Here is a 17,173-nt window from a genome sequence, read left to right as displayed (position 1 = left end):
GCTGTTAGAAAAAATGAAGTCATGAAATTTTCATATAAGTGGATCAACATGGAAGGTATGTTAAGTGAAATGAGCCAGAAAGAGAGGGACAGACAGAAAAATTGCACTCATCTGTGGAATATAAAGTAACAGAATGGGAGACTAACACACAAGAATAGTAGAGATAAGGACCAGGAGGTGTGTTCCACAGCTTGTAAGCCGGCCTCACATGCTGGGGGAAAAGGCAGCTCAGATAGAGAAGGGAACACCAAGTAAAGGATACTGGGAGGACCCATTCGGGTTAAAAAATGCAAGCCGAATGTAGACTACAGACCAAACACGATGGCCACTCAATACCTCTATTGCAAACCACAATACCCAAAAGGAGAGAGAACAAAAGGGAATGCCCTGCCACAGAGGTGGGGTGGGGTAGTGGGGAATGGGATGGGGGTGATGGGAGGGATACTGGGAACATTGGTGGAGGAGATTGGGCACTGGTGGAGGGATGGGTAAGCCATCACTGTATGACTGAAATGCAAACACAAAAGTTCGTAAGTTTGTAACTACCTCACAGTGATTCATTAATTTAAAAAGTTAATTAAATTTTTTTTAAAAAAAAACACTTCTTGGCTTTCCTACCAAAACTTCCTGTACAATCATCTACTCTCACTTTCTTCCCACCCACCTGCTAAATGGAAACGGGTTTAAGAACCCATGGGGTAGAATTGCAGGACAGAAGGAGCATGAATTTCTGAGTAACTACTTGAAAGAGACCTGCCTTAGAGGACAACGCATTAGACTCTCCATATACAGACAAGACAATTTTTGCTGTGCAAGCCAGAGAGGTTAGAGGCGCTGATTACAACGATTGGCATGTCCTGACTATGAACAACTACCTTATGGTCATTATGGGAATATTAGAGGACATTTCTTTAACCACCCTTGGAATGCCACACAAGTGGGATCAAAAATAACTAGCAGCATAACAAAAGCACACTGTGCTATGCAAATACGGTGTAGCCAGTCTTCTCTTGAGGATGATTTGCAGTGATTGGAAATCGCCTAAGAATACACAGAATGCAAGTTGTTGTCCATGAATTGGCCACTGAGCAATAAATTATGTGAAAGAGATCTTGGTTTGACTTGATTTTAAAATGAAGTTTCCTATATGCAATAAAAGCTGCAGGTAATTTTTCAATCTGTATTTTCTTTTGCTGTCATTCTCTATGTTTATATTTGTTCAAGTTGTCATTTTGACAAGAACAAGATTAAAATCGCTCTCCAATCACTATCTTTCTTGGTCCCTTTTGCAATGTCAGGAACCGCAGTTCTAAAAGATAACCCTTGCGGTGGAAATAATTTTTCTAACACAGTACACAAAGGCCCATTCTATCCTATTCCTAAATTAAGCTTTGTGAAAATAAATTTAGGACAAGTTTCAGAAGTATCTTTTAATTTACAACTGAAGATAACAAAAAAAATTGACATCACTAGATGCTGAGGAATGTACAGAAAACATGGCAATCTCTATCTTTCAGTGAGGTTACCACCAAGTTTTAAAAAAGTGCTAACATAGGCCATATTATGAGGACTATTAAGCAGGTACGAACTTGGTGGTGTGGGAAGGAGAAAATAAAAAGACTTATGAACTTGAAACAGTGGGACGAGTGGGCAGTCTTGGGCTGGGGGCGATACAGGCGTGTGCTCCACCGAGATTCAACCTGAGTGGCCACACTTTTGTGCGGCCACTCTGCTGCTGATTGACCACGATCCAGAGGCCAGGTAGACTACTTTTGGTCCCAGCAACTGCTTGCGGCCATGTCTCTAGACTGTGAACTAAGCCATTGTTCCATACTGCCCCAGGAAGGGAAATGATGCAATTTCTAACATAAATCTCCCTGGGCTTAATTACTAAAATACTAAAATACAGAACTCCTAAACTGCGCGGCCATGATAGCCGCAATGAGACTTCATATCTCATCATTCTCAGCAATGGAAAACTAATTATCAAATGCTTCCTTGTCAGTAGGGCTGTTTTTTTCTTTCGGGGGGGAAGTCCACCAACAACAGTGAGTTTTGTGTTGAAATATGGAATGTAATCAAGGTAAAGAGAAAATGAAGTGAAATTTATCAGCTATGCAACCGGGGGTGGGGGGTGGGGGGTGGGGGGGTGGGAGGTATACTGGGGTTTTTGTTGGTGGAATATGGGCACTGGTGAAAGGATGGGTGTTTGAGCATTGTATAACTGAGATATAAGCCTGAGAACTTTGTAGCTTTCTACGTGGTGATTCAATAAAATAAATAATTTTTTAAAAAAGTGCTAACATAATAACATAGGGCTGAGGAATCACCTGGGCCATATTTTAAATATGAAATTTTAAAGTATTTAGGAGCTAGCAAGTATGCAGAAGGTTTTGTTTGTTTTTGTTTTGTTTTGTTTTGATTTCGGGGTCACATCTGGGAGTGGTGCTTAGGAGTTACTCCTGGCTCTGCACTCAGGAATTACTCCTGGCCATACTTGTGGGACCATATGGGAAGCTGGGGATTGAACCCAGGTCAGCTGCATGCAAGGCAAACTATTTACCCATTGCACTATCACTCTGGCCCAGTATGTTTAAGTTTCATGATAAAATGAATCCTTTCAAAATCTAATCGTAAGAACCTCCAGGAGTCTTATTAAAACAGATTCCTGGAACTCAGCCCCAAATTAGGTTCACCTACAGAAGTTTCATTGGTGCTCATAGCTAAATAATAAGTAGGGGAAATTTTCTCCACCAAAGGCCATTGGTATATTTACAACATCACTGGTGGGTCAGACAATACAGTCAGAAGGTGGACAGACAGTAATGAGAAGTATGGCTGTTCCACCATGCACCGGGGTCAGATCACAGGACTTCTTGGCTTATATAGCGTGAAGTGAGAGACTTTGAATGGAATTTATTATTTTACCTCGCCCTTTTCTGGGTACTTTATTCATTTTTTTAAATTAAATTCTTTTTTTAATTGAATCACCATGAGATTACAAAGCTGTTCATGATTGGGTTTCGGTCATACAATGTTCCAAAAGCCGGGTACTTTCTTGAGTGAGCACATGCTGTATTTGTCATGAGGAGAAGCACCTCTATTGCAAACTACAACACCCAACAGGAGAGAGAACAAAAGGGAATGCCCTGCCACAGAGGCAGGGTGGGGTAGTGGGGGTGGGGGTGGGGGTGGTGGGCGGGATACTGGGAACATTGGTGGAGGAGAATGGGCACTAGTGGAGGGATGTAAATGATCACTGTATGACTGAAATACAAACGTGTAAGTTCATAAGTTTGTAACTGTACCTTACAGCGATTCACTAATAATTTTTTTTAAAAAGTAGCTCCTTAAAGATATATTAATATATATCTTTATATTAACATATAAAGATATATCAATGTTTCGGTAGGTAGAAATAAATAAATAAATACTAGAATTTACCCCCAGGAATTTTCCTAGTGCCTTATTCGCTCTCCCTCCCTCTCCTCTTTCTCTCATATATACACAATGTATATAAATAGAGACATACATGTATACATACATATACATGAAAGTCCCCAATGATACAGCCTTACCTAAGTTCAAATTGAAAATATTCTTCATGCCTGTGTGCAGTGCAGTGACTACAATCCAGATCTCATGCATGCCAAGACTGAATTTTGCCACTGACCCACAGCTTTGGTCTGTAAGTCTGATCATTGAACCATGGCCTGATTATTATCTGAGTAGATTATCTGTGTGAACTGGTTGACCTATATTTTCTTTTCTGAAGTCAAATCAATGACTCAATAAAGAGAAAAAAATCTCCTTTCCTCGATATTTTTAGAACTTCTCTTTCTTCTCTGGTCCTCTCTTCTTCCTTCCACGGGAAAGGTGGGGACTGCTCAAATACCAACACAATGCATTCTGAAACATTCTTTGCAATAAGAAAAACCTGACAATCCTGATGTTGTCTTATCATGGGTTTCCACAGGTCTCAGAGAATCTTATGTCTTTATAAAATATATACCCTAGTTTTGTCTTTGTTTTTGTTTTTTTTTTTTTTGCTTTTTGGGTCATAGCTGGCGATGCACAGGGGTTACTCCTGGCTCTGTACTCAGGAATTACTCCTAGCGGTGCTCTGCAGGCCACATGGGATGCTGGGAATTGAACCCGGGTCAGCTGCGTGCAAGGCAAATACCCTACCCGCTGTGTTATCACTCCAGCCCCATACCCTAGCTTTTATGGGGGTTTTTGTTGCTTTGTTTGGGGGCCATACCTGTCTCTGCTCTCAGGAATCACTCCTGGCAGTGCCTCAGTGAACCATATCGAATGCCGAGGATCGAAACAGGTCCAACGCATGCAAAGCAAATGCACTAACCACTGTACCATTGCTCTGTTCCCCCTTATGTGTACTCTAGTTTATTGCAATAAGAGGACTTACTGGACAAAAAGAAAACAGAAAAAAATAAAGCATGAACTCGGGGAGAAGGAGTGTTCATATAGAAATATCAGAAAATAACATCATACAACTTGTTCCCTGGACTAATAAACAACGCAGGCTTTCAGACGGAAAAGTAGGAAGAAAGGTGAGCTATTTGGGACAAAAGACTGTACACTTTTTGTCACTGCAACAAGCAAATTATACCAGACAATAGTCTTAGCCAGGTTGGCACAAAACACAATTTTCCCAAAGTTAAGCAAAAAATAAATAAATATAGCCACAACCACTCCTTCCCCATTTTGTGCCCTGAGGGAAAGTGTGATATATAAGTAGATGGATATCACTTTCTTTAAAAACCATTTTCAGAGGCAGCTCATTAAGCTGGAGTGCAAGCATTGTGTGCAGGAGGGCCAGCATTTATCCCAGCATCACATGGTCCCTGAGCACTGCCAGGTATGAAGCCCGAGCACTGAGCCAGTGGCCCCATGTGGCCCAAAAAGCAAAACTAATTTCCAGTGGGCAGGGAGAAGGAAGGCCTTATACCATAAAGGACAAATGAAAGTCACAGTAAAATGCACATGGAATCTCTTACTTCTTCCTCTCAGAGCCTAATATTCTAAACAAATCCTTGAAGTACTGCGGGACACGGACGACCACGTTCTCTGAGGGGCCGATGTCTTTCAGGCTGGGGTTGAGTCTGACGTCGATGACCTTTTTGATGTAGCCCAGCCAGTCAAACTGAAGAGGAAGAGAGAAAACGGAGTAAGTGAAACTTTGCTATGCCACAGGCCAGGGTCAGGCAAACAGGATCACACATAATCCCCTGCTTGCAATTTCACACCAGGTAGTCAAACTTGCAACTGCTCAAATTTAGAAGTGAAAATGCCTGAGTACTGCCATGCTGCCCAGATGTCTGCATCTTAAACGAAACAGGTGTTCTGTACCCTCTCCAGTGCTCTTCTCTCCCTTTCTCCCTCTTTCCCACTCACACTCGTGACCACAGCTGTAAGGATGTCATACCTCTATTATCAGTCTCTTCTCACACAGCCTAAAACCATGTAATAGAAAGTAACCAGTGGGGGGCTGGAGAGATAGCACAGCAAGTAGGGCGTTTGCCTTGCATGCGGCCGACCCAGGTTCGATTCCCGGCGTTCCATATGGTCCCCCAAGTACCACCCCTGTGCATCACCGGGTGTGACCCAAAAAATGCCCCAAAAAAGCAACAAATGTCAATTCTCCAGAGTATCGATATCTTGGTGTTTCAAGTTAGCTCCTCCCAAAGTCATTTCCAACCTTTTCTTTGGTCTTCCCTGCCTACCTGCTTCTAGTATTGAAGCAGAAAACCAGTTATGCATTTGCCCACACTCCCTTGTGGGTAGGTACTGTGCCAGGTCCCAATTCCTGTTTTTTCCAGTACCAGGGATCAAAGCCAGGGCCTGACATTTGTAAGGCAGGTGTTCTACCACTAAGCGACAGTCCTGGTCCAGCAAATTCCAATTCTACTGCATATGAGAGAAAGAAAAGACATTTGGGGGTATTCTGGGAAGGCTCTGGTTTTTCCAGTTTTTTTAAAGTGGGGGGGCTCAGAGAGATAGTACAGTGGGTAGGGCAATTGCAATGCACACAGCCAACCTGGGTTTGATCTTCAGCACCCCAAATTCGTCCCCTTAGCCCTACCAGGAGTAATCCCTGAGCACACAGAGATATTAATATAACCTGATAACAGTCAGGTATGTAATAACAAAAAATAAAATAAACAAACATGGTCACGACTACTCCTTCCCCTTCCTTCATATCTTAATGGCAGGTGTGACATGTAAAGATGTGGGCATTTCCTAAGTATCAAACAGGAAGTCAAAATTCCAAGATGCAACCAAGAGCAAACTAGAATTAACCTGGGTCTTTAAAAACACTGTTAAAAAGAGCTAAATGGGGGCTGGAGCAATAGCACAGCGGGTGGGGCGTTTGCCTTGCACCAGGCCAACCCCAGCATCCCCTATGGTCCCCTGAGCACCACCAGGGGTGATTGCTGAGTGCAAAGCCAGGAGTAACCCCTGTGCATCGCCGGGTGTGACCCAAAAAGCAAAAAAGAAAAAAAATAAAGAGCTAAACCAACCTAATTAACCACCTCTATCTAGGTTACTGTCATGTAAGAAAGTAGATTTTCTTACATAACATAAGTTATTAAACAACCCTGGGAAAGCTTCCCCTTTCTTATCAAAGCAGAAAGCATTCCAATGTACAGACAAGGGCTATCTTACATGATGATTGACATAGTTGATAATCAAAATCACTAATGGTAAGATTTACATATAATCAAATACAATCACCTATACAATGATCAACTAAGAAAAAAATTCTTAAATTGTTTTCACCAACCTCAGGAATCATAGCACTCAGTTGAGAAATGTTCATTTTGTTGTACATGGCCTCAATGGTTCGGTTTTCATGTGGAATCATTATCTGTTGGAAAGAGATCAGTTATTCTTTTCAAATGACAATATCTTACTGCACAACTAATTTCTATATATATGTCTAAACACCTGCATAGTATCAAGGTTTTGTTTGTTTTTTTAATATTTTTGTGCAGTAAAGAACTTGGAAGAGAAGAGAAAGACTCAGATGATGGAAATTAAAATAAAACATTTCTCTCCTTTTTAATATGAAATACTGTCCTGGGTACAAAAATAACTATCCAAGCCCCTTTCTTATGAGTAATATAAATAAAGTAATAAGGAAAGACTCAGATGACAGAAATAAAAAAAATTGTTCTCCTTTTTAATATGAAACACTGTCCTGGGTACAAAAATAACTATCCAAGCCCCTTCCTTCCAAGTAATATGAATGGGCACTGGTTTAGCTTTGACAAACTAAGATTAGGCAACTGAGACATACATCCCACCTTTGACTGTGAAGTCCAGTTAGTGACCTCAATGTTTCATGGGCCAGAACCCATCCCTTCATCCTTAGGGGGTACATCTTCACCAAAAAGCACTGTACTATCTGACCACCACTGCTGCCCATGGTCATCGTGTCAGTACCTCATTCCATCACTTCCTCCATTCCCCTCATTCCCCTGGTTGTCCTCATCTTGAGATACCTCTAGGCCCATTGATGAACCCATATTCAGTGGGTATGGGTTAAGTTACCACCTAAATACACATCACCAAGTCTGTATCTCCAATCCTGATTACTTATACTCTTTCCACTCAAGTACTCATGCTCCTTGTCATTGCTTGGTCACCAGATCTAAGTTTATAGCCTCGCCATGTTTACTCTAAAAAGCACAGCAATGGGGCTAGAGCAATAGTACAGTGGCTGGGTGCTTGTCTTGAATGTGGCTGACCTGGCTTCAATCCCCATTATCCCAAATAGTCCCCTGAGCATCACAAGGAGTAATTCCTGAGCACAGAGCCATGAAAAAAAAAACAGCACCATCAGATTGTAGCCCAAATCCAAGAAATAAATAAATAAATAATATAGGGGCTGGAGCTATAGTACAGTGGGTAGGGCATTTGCCTTGCACGCGGCTGACCCGGGTTCAATCCCCAGCATCCCATATGGTACCCCAAGCACTGCCAGGAGTAATTCCTGAGTGCAAAGCCAGGAGTAACCCCTGATCCCTGAGCACCGCCTGAGCCCTGGGCACTGCCAGGTGTGACCCAAAAAGTAAATAGACAGATAGATAGATAGATAGATAGATAGATAGATAGATAGATAGATAGATAGATAGATAGATAGATAGAAAGTACAACAGTAATCATCATCCTCAAGGGCTCTCTTCATCTCTTCATCTCTTCCATGGACAAGCTCCTTATATCCATTCCTGAACCACATCACAACTTTGCCACCATCCTTTGCATTAAACCTGTGGTCTTCCAAAGACAATTTCCCACAAGACCTCTTGTCCTTGCATCCCAACTACCTTCACCACATACGTCAGTGAGCCATGGTTTCAAACTGCCTAAGATTCGTTTTCTTCATCAAGGCTTTCCCATTCAATTCCACTTGGCTCTACTCACAGGGCCCCTTTAGCAATGAGTGTATATTCCTGTGCATACCCTTCTTTCTAGCTGGGACTGATTGAGCACACGCTTCCATAGCTCTATTTCTAACAGCTCATTTTTGCTCAGTGAGGCTGTCCAGCCTCTTGAGATTTAGAGTTTCCCCTACGACTATGTGTCCCAGCCATTCCACGTCTTGTGTGAGCCACAATATCATTGAGAGAGGTACACTTTCATTACCAGTGAGCCCTAAAGTGATGCACCATTGCTTTTCAAGGCAAAGTCAGAGAGGATTTGGCATATATCTGCTCCCCTTTTCCAAAATGTGCCCCTGACCTCAGGGTCTCCCCTCTACCCCCTGCAGGAGAGACTTTCTGCATATTGCAAACAGCTTTCAGACTCAACTTGAAAGACTTGACTCTGCACCAAGTCACAGATCCAGCTAGGAAACTTTTGACTCAGAACTGTTTAGACCTCTGCTAACTACCCACCCCAATCTCATGGATTTGTCACTTCATCTAGCCTCTTAACTTCCAGTCTTGCCTCAGACAAGCTGTTTTTATTCCCACTTGGGGTTCAAAATCCCTGGCTCTAGGCAAGGCCTTCCCTAACTGTTTCAGAATTTCAATTCTATTTAGAGCGCCATGTTTCCCATTTTTCCTGGGCAGAGGATCCCGGAGGCCTCTAGACTCAGAGTCACTGACTTTGACTCCAGACTATTTCACAGTTTCCAAAACTGAGATGTAGAAATGAACTTTTTGCACTACATAGGGATTTGGGGAGAAGAACACATACACATCATCACAGCTGAGGTAAACAAGTTCTTCCTGAGCTGTAGCCATCAATCCAACTTCATACCTAAACACCCTACCATCATCAACCCCAAAACCAAGGAGAATTAAGATTCATACACATTTCAGGATTTTTTTTGTTTTTTGGGTCACACCCAGTGATGCACAGGGGACACTCCTGGCTCTGCACTCAGGAATTACCCCTGGCAGTGCTCAGGGGACCATATGGGATGCTGGGAATCGAACCTGGGTTGGCCGCATGCAAGCAAATGCCTTAGCCACTGTGCTATCGCTCCAGCCCCCATTTCAGGATTTTTTCCAACTTGTATTACAAGAGACTACATACCCTGTAAGCAAGAGTTTCTTGACAAAAGTATCTTTTTCAGTACAAAATATCCCATGCAAGAAGATCTCACTATCTTTGTTTCTTTTACCCTAGGGGGAAAATTCTATTTTATGAAAAAAAAATAACCATTTATGGTTTCTCTATTATTTTCCCTTGTTTGTTTTTGGGCAGGAGGGCCAAGAATCAAAGAACCTCACACAGGAAGGCATATTTGCCACCACCATGCAATCTCCGCAGCCTCATGTTTTTCTATCTTTTAGTTTCTGCCTTGAGCCTGAAGCACAGCACAGAACACAAGAACATTTGTTAAAGTGAACAAGAATAGAGTGAAAAGCAGGATTGGCACAGAGTACCATCAGCATTGCAACTAAAATCCACTTATCAGAAAGCCTTAAATACTCTCTACATCAAACTGTGTATCAAGTATTGGTGGACAAGACTCCCCAGATTTTCAGACTGACCCTGAACGGGAAGAATGTCAAGATTATACTAGATTGCAAACAACCTTCCACTTAAACTGAATCAATAAGGATGTATTATGTATCTGTTCTTCTACTGGAAAAGGCATTATCTACAAATGTCAAGTCAAAGGGATTCCCTCCTGCCTTTTTGCCCACCGCTGAGCAGCATGCCCACAGTGCCTTCAAGTAGGGGGTTAGTGGCAATGAAGAGCTCTTCTCTCTGTCAAGGTTCTTCATTCTGTGGCTTCCCAATGAGAGACTCTTAATACCATTTGTCTGTAACACAGGGAAATGCTACAGAATGCTCCTGTATTTTCATTAGGATGTACCACCTTTAAAATAAGGAAAAGAGGGGCTGTAGCAATAGTATACAGCGGCAGGCCATTTGCTTTGCACACAGACGACCCAGGATTGATTCCCCAGCATCCCATATGATCTCCCGAGCACTGCCAGGATTGATTCCTGAGTGCAGAACCAGGAGTAACCCCTTAACATTGCCGGTTATAGGCGAAAAATAAAAACAAAAAATAAATAAGGAAAAGAAAAGAAAGGTTTAAGTTAACTTACCTCTGCTATCTTAATTTCCAGTCTAAGCACCGATTTCATATCATGCTCTGCTCGGGAACTGTTGGCCCCCAGAAGCACAGCGGTATCCACCATGAATTTATAGAGGGCATCCCTATACTGTAAGAGATAAAGAATCAAATGACCATGACTGCAACCCATTAGGAAGTATGTTTCAGATACATGGGAGAGCAGGAACAGTGGGTAGCAATAAATGCCTTTGATTTTCACTCTGAACTTAGGTTTGATACAGGCATTTGACAATACCAACCACCCACCTATCACTATGGGGGGAAAGGAGTAATGGCAACTTGGGCACAATTTTCGTGAGAGACAGAGATATCCATTAAGGATCAAGCAAACTAGTTTTCTTGCAACTGGTGATATTATGAACACATGAAACATCTCCAAAATGAGCCCAGAATAGAAAGCTAAAGGTCAGACATCATCTTTCAAGGCAAGTGAATCTTTGATAAAACAACAAAGAGCTGTTGCTAAAAACAGGATGCATGACCTATGAAAGCTGGTGGAAACTGTGATTTATTGTCTTCCAGCTTTATCTACGCACCTCATGCCAATAAATGTAAGATCCATGATTGCAAGCCCTGTATTAAAATCTTTCAGCTTTGAATTTTCTAAAACAAAGTTCTCACTAGTTCTATAAAAAAGAGGAGAAAAGAAATGAGTAAGAGGAACAACAAATAGAAAATATAGAATTCCTTCCTGTATGCTCAGAAACCTATTTTCAGGGGATTCATGTGGAATTAGGAAATATAGTCAGGGGTCTTTATATTTCAGATAAATTAATGAGAACTCAATACATCCACCAGGCAGTACATGATCTAATAGTTATGCTATGGGAATAAATTTTTTTAATATACAGCTTCACGCTGTGCAGGTTATAAGGCTATAAGCATAATCTTAAGCCTATTCAGCTCTTGGCATATAGAAGGCCCTTAATAATTTCTTGAATCAGTAAGAAAGCCTTGCAAATTGTCTTAATTAGAAACAATGTTTTGCAATTCCCAATTCAATTTAAAAATATTTATTCAACAATACATGTGCAAGATGTCTTTCTAGGCATTCTGTGCATATGGTAGGGGGTGCAGATGAAATTTTAAATAATGCTGAGTCTGACTCTCAGTGTGTGATTAAGTGAGGGAGATAAACATGTAATTACTAACTGTAACATTAGAGAGACCAAAATAAGTTGGGGTTTGTTTTGTTTTGTTTAGGGGGGGAGAGAGGGGGAGGTGCTCCCCAGAAGTACTGGATATTGCCTGCGCTATTTCCTATACAGTCATACTCGGGATCAAACGCAAGGCCTTGTGCATGCTATGTACATGTTCCAGACCTTTGAGCTCTCTACCTCACCCCAAAATAAAACTGTAGAGTGTTTGGAAACTTAGAGGCTGGAGAAGAATTCCAGCCTGGAGTTACTGAGGGCCTCACATGTAAAGGAAACTGGTTAAGAAATTGGGCACTTCCCCGTGAAGTGTGTGAGCTGCCTTTGTTTGAAGAAAAATAAGAGTAGATGAGGTGATAAAGTGGTCTGAGCTGAGTCACAAAGAGGTCTTGAACACCCTCTAAAGAATTTAGATGCAAGGGGCTGGAGTGATAGCACAGCGGGTAGGGCGTTTGCCTTGCACGTGGCCGACCCGGGTTCGATTCCCAGCATCCCATATGGTCCCCTGAGCACCGCCAGGAGTAATTCCTGAGTGCAGAGCCAGGAGTAACCCCTGTGCATCGCCAGGTGTGACCCAAAAACAACAAAAAAAAGAATTTAGATGCATGCCTGTGAGTCAAAGTCAGCTGGAAGCACTGCTCTGAGAAGGGAGCTTGTCAGAGGTGCTAAGGAGGCACCGGAGTGAAGGGGAGGAAAGAGGGAACCGTTAGTTCATGCTCTCATCAAATCCACAGCTAACAAAAATCTGAGCTAGAACAATTAGGAACGAAAGGAGTAATTAGGTGGGAAAGTTCATTTGAAGGTCTAGTCCATAGGATTTGACTCATTATATAAGGCTACGACTTCCAATCTACTTTTTTGATAGGGCGACCCCAGTAGAAACAGATGCCCCCAAATAGGTAAAAATTCATTCTGTCCACTTTCAATAAAAATAAGTATCTCCAGTCAGGAAGTTAATTAAGATCTTAGCTAGTTTGCTCCCATCTAGATCCCTCTAGACACGAGGGTTAAGTATCAGCAAAGGAAAAAGAACCTCTGGTAGAAGCCAGCTCTTCTCAGTCTCTGCTCAAGCCTTCTCTGGGTCAGAAACCAGAGAGCTGCCTGGTCTAGAGTCCACTGAAGCTTAGGTTTCTTTGGAAGTTCTCTCAACTTCTACATATATTGGAAGTACCTAGAATGAACCAGTTCTAACCCAATCTCCAAGAAACTACAGTATTAGGTTTCCCAACCAAGAAGAAGTATAATCTAAGTGATTTGTGATTCTCATTAACCTGAGGTACCCGTGAAGAAAACAGATTCAGGGTCCCCATTTTCAGTCTACTAAATCAGATTCTCCAGGGTTATGGCCCAAGAATGGGCTTTTGGGGGTTTTGGTGCCAAGGATTAAAACCAATGACAAAGCATGTCTACCTCTTAGCTACATCCCCTACCCATCGATGGGAATTTTGCAGATACTTCCCAGGCTATTTGAAGTAGTATACCACTAAGTGACTGGGTATCACTCCCTACACTTTATTCCCACAGACTGAGTGAACTCTTTGCATTTCTCAGGAATGTCTGTGAGCTCATTTGCCAGTTACTTCTTTGTGGAGTGCTGTCTTCCTCTCCAGATCATGAGGGCATGAATCTGGGGATTTGAATAGCCCTCATGCCCATATTTCCAGAAAACAGTGAATGATCATTATCTGCATAAATAGAACACTTGTCCTTCTAGCAATAGCAATATGGTCAAGATATAGGCACACTGCTTATTTCTAGTAAAGTCAGAGAATAGCCTCTGAACACAACAGCAACATGACATGGCACAGAATTGAAATAAAACTTACAGACTTTGCTTCTGTACTATTATCAAGGTAGTCTTCTCTCACGGCGAGGGAGAGTGTTGCTTGGTCCAGCTGTTGAAACAAAAACAGAAAGCATTCTGCTTACACTGTAAATTCTTCTGGTCCATGTGAACCATAGTCATGAGCTCATCTGTGTTCCAACCATATTCTAACTTTGTGCCATCATTACAAAACCAATTCATGACACTCAGAGCTACCTACAAATAGGCACTTCAGTGTAACTGATATTGTAAATCATCAGATACTTGCTCTGCTTTCAGGCTCCAAACCTCTGTAAATCCTTGTTTCTAATTCGCTGTGGTTGAGATCAAACCCAGAGCCTCAACCATGGACTCTGCCGCAGATCTACATCCCTGGCTCCTAACCCTTTTAAGGTTTTACTGACAATAAACAGCTATGCTATCTGAGTAGAAACAGGTCTTATAACAGGTTTGGAGAAACTACAAATAAGAAACTGACTTTTCCAAGGAAATGTAGTTGGGCAGAGCTAAAAGGACAATGACTCAATATCTCCTGTTCTAAGATTCTAATAGTCTTCCCACTATAGTATTTTGAAAACTGCCAGTCCAATGGTGTTGATCAATAAGGTTTTATTCCTTGCTATTCCTAAAATACTGTATTGTGTTGGTTTTTTTATTCACAGAGAATCAAATGCTAGTTTTGTTTTGAGAAATCTTTGCAAATTTCAGACCATTCTCTAGAAATTTTAGAATAGGTAATAAAAACACAATACCGGCAGATGTCCTGACCCCACACCAGGCTGTCTTCACCAGGGCACTCCAGTGGGGGGATGGATTGAGTTTCCCTTCCCACCCCAAGCAGAACCTCGGCAGCCAAAACCCTCTAGAACCCAACCACCACCATGCTCAAGGCAACTCTCCACATGTTTGGTCGAGCCTCACCCCTGAAGGAACCAGCAGAGGAACCCAGGTGTAGGAACCCGTGACTGAGATCTCCAAGCCTGCTCAGATCAGGACTGGGCCTCCTACCCTCAGCTCCCCAGTCTTTCAGTAGCTTGGCAGTCACACCCACAAACACTCCCCAGCACCATGTAATCTCATCAATGGCCAAGACCCAGAGATTATAAACCAAAGCTCCCAGAAGAGAACACCATAGAATTTCCTGGGGCACTTGGCCACATTTGTGGCCGCATGGCCTCTTATACTCTAACTCACTTCCCAAAAGTAGAACACATTTGTTTGTTTTAATATACTTGCTTATATTCTCTTATATTGGGGCTTAAATGGCTCGAGAATGAAACACAACAACCTTCACACACTTCCCTCTTTTGTGGTGGGAAGGTGCTCGGTGGTGGAATTGGTGTTTGAATATTATCTGTAATGAACTATTGTGAACCAATTTTGTGAAAATACAATTAACAGCCATGATCCAGGGACTAACAAATGAGTCTCGGGAGATAGAAGCTAGCCACAAAGATTTCTCCAGACCCCGAGCCGAGCTGATTTTACCAAGACACCTCAGATGGGGCAGGCTTTCTCTCTCCACCTACTCCAAATGAACCTCAGCAGCCACAAGCCTCCAGAAGAAAAACCCAGGTGTGCAGGACCAGTGACTGAAAACTCCAGGTCACATGGAAGGGTGGGTGTGAACCATCCCTCCCCATGCTCTCTCCCAGCCCATATCCTGGCTGCCAAGCCCACAAACTGCCTCCAGGCACCATTTAAGCTATTAGCGGCCATGATTCAGAGACTCACAAATGAATATCAGAAGACAGCAGCTCACCAAAAAAATGTCTCCAGTCCCCAAGTTTTAGACATTGTATATTATGCATCAAAAGCAATACAAAATAAATTATTTAGCATCTGCCTGTGGGACAGGCTTTAGTGGTAGTGAGGAAATTCGAAATAGTGGCAAAGTGAAGGTGTAATAGTGGTAGAATTGGTGCTGAAATACTGAATGCAATCAATTACTTTGAACAACTTTATGAAAATAAAATTGAAAAAAATACAAGCTACAGACAGGAAGAAGATGTGTGAAAGATCATCCTACAACAGGCTTCTATCTGGAATACACAAAGAGCCCTCAAAACTCAACAATAAAAAAGAAGCCCAATTTGAGAGTAGCAAAATGCCTAAACAGACACTTCACTAAAAATTATATACAAGGGGCTGGAGTGATAGCACAGCGGGTAGGGCATTTGCCTTGCACGTGGCCGACCAGGTTCGATTCCCAGCATCCCATATGGTCCCCTGAGCACCGCCAGGAGTAATTCCTGAGTGCATGAGCCACGAGTGACCCCTGTGCATTGCAGGGTATGACAAAAAAAGGAAAAAAAAATTATATACAAGACTACCCATGTGAACCTATGAATATTTCTTAGATTGGTGATTATAGGAGGCATGGATGCACTGTCACTTTTTGACCACGGTCATGAGTATCTGGTGTGCAGGAAACAGTATGATGCTGGTGAAGGAAATGTGCAGATCCCAACCCATTAAGAACAATATGAACTACCTGACAGCTCTAGGTTACTCTGCTATTAAAATCAAACACGAGGGGCTAGAGCTATAGTAGAGCGGGTAGGGCGTTTGCTTCACACGCGGCCAACCCAGGTTCAATTCCCAGCATCCCATGTGGTCCTTGGGATGCAATCCGGAGGAATTCCTGAGTGTATGATCCAGGAGTTACCCCTGTGCATTGCCAGGTGTGATTCAAAAGCAAAGAAAGAAAAAAAATGAAACACAAGGGGCTACAGTGATAGTACAATAGGGAGGCCAATTGCCTTGCATGCTGCAGACCAGGTTGAATCCCCGGCATCCCATATGGTCCCCTGAGCACTGCCAAGAGTGATTCCTAAACACAGAGCCAGGAGTAAGCCCTGAGCACCACCAGGTGTGGCCCCAAAACAAAAGCAAAAACAAACATGAGAAAATAATTTGAAAACTGGGCTGCCCAACAACCAATCGAATCACTCAATGTGAATTGGTAAGAACTTTTAGTCCCTTCTACAGAACAGAGGAAGCATACTCAAGATTTAAAGTGGCAGCAAAAATAAAGGAGACAAATTTTTTTTAGGAGACAAATATTTTTTAAGTTGCAGGAAATAACATTCAACTCACAGCTGGATCTAAATTAAGAAAGATAGAATCAAAGGGAATATCCCAGGTCAGAATGATGAGACTGACAGGACTATTGTGTCATTAGAAAAGTGAAGCAGCAACAGAGATACATCCAACAAGATTGCTTTTTTAAAAACCAATTTGTTTAATTTATCAGTGGCTAAGTGTTTCGAGAAACTACAAGACGTGGACTCCTCTATTAATTCTGTGTATCTTAACAGTTAAAAGAATTGAAACATGTAAAGTCTGTTAATGCATATATGGGTCCAGAAGGAATTTTGGCAAGGGGAGGAAGGTATTGGAAAGAAACTTTTCTAAATAAATTGTAACAATAAAAGATAAATTCAGGAGGCCATATGGTAGCTATTGGGCTTGCCTTACACATGGCCAACTCAGGTTCGGTCCCTGGCACCCTATATTGTCCCCAAGCACTGATCCTACCAGGAGTGATCCCTTACTGCAGAGCCAGAA

At 42.2% G+C, this 17,173-nt stretch overlaps 1 protein-coding gene across 2 annotated transcripts in view; it reads right to left on the bottom strand.

The window, feature by feature from the left end:
* PHEX (phosphate regulating endopeptidase X-linked) overlaps window positions 1-17,173 on the bottom strand; it is a 256,340-nt gene that overhangs the window by 181,184 nt on the left and 57,983 nt on the right. For both annotated transcript variants that reach the window (XM_004612239.3, XM_012933584.2), the window contains exons 6-9: window positions 13,605-13,673; window positions 10,596-10,712; window positions 6,806-6,889; window positions 5,019-5,164 (exon numbers count right to left, since the gene is read on the bottom strand). In XM_004612239.3, coding sequence (XP_004612296.1) covers window positions 5,019-5,164; window positions 6,806-6,889; window positions 10,596-10,712; window positions 13,605-13,673 — 416 coding nt within the window. The remainder of the gene's footprint in view (window positions 1-5,018; window positions 5,165-6,805; window positions 6,890-10,595; window positions 10,713-13,604; window positions 13,674-17,173) is intronic.

This window comes from Sorex araneus, chromosome X, assembly GCF_027595985.1.
Source record: "Sorex araneus isolate mSorAra2 chromosome X, mSorAra2.pri, whole genome shotgun sequence".
Classification (NCBI taxonomy): Eukaryota; Metazoa; Chordata; class Mammalia; order Eulipotyphla; family Soricidae; genus Sorex; species Sorex araneus.
This window is presented reverse-complemented; position numbering and strand designations above follow the sequence as displayed.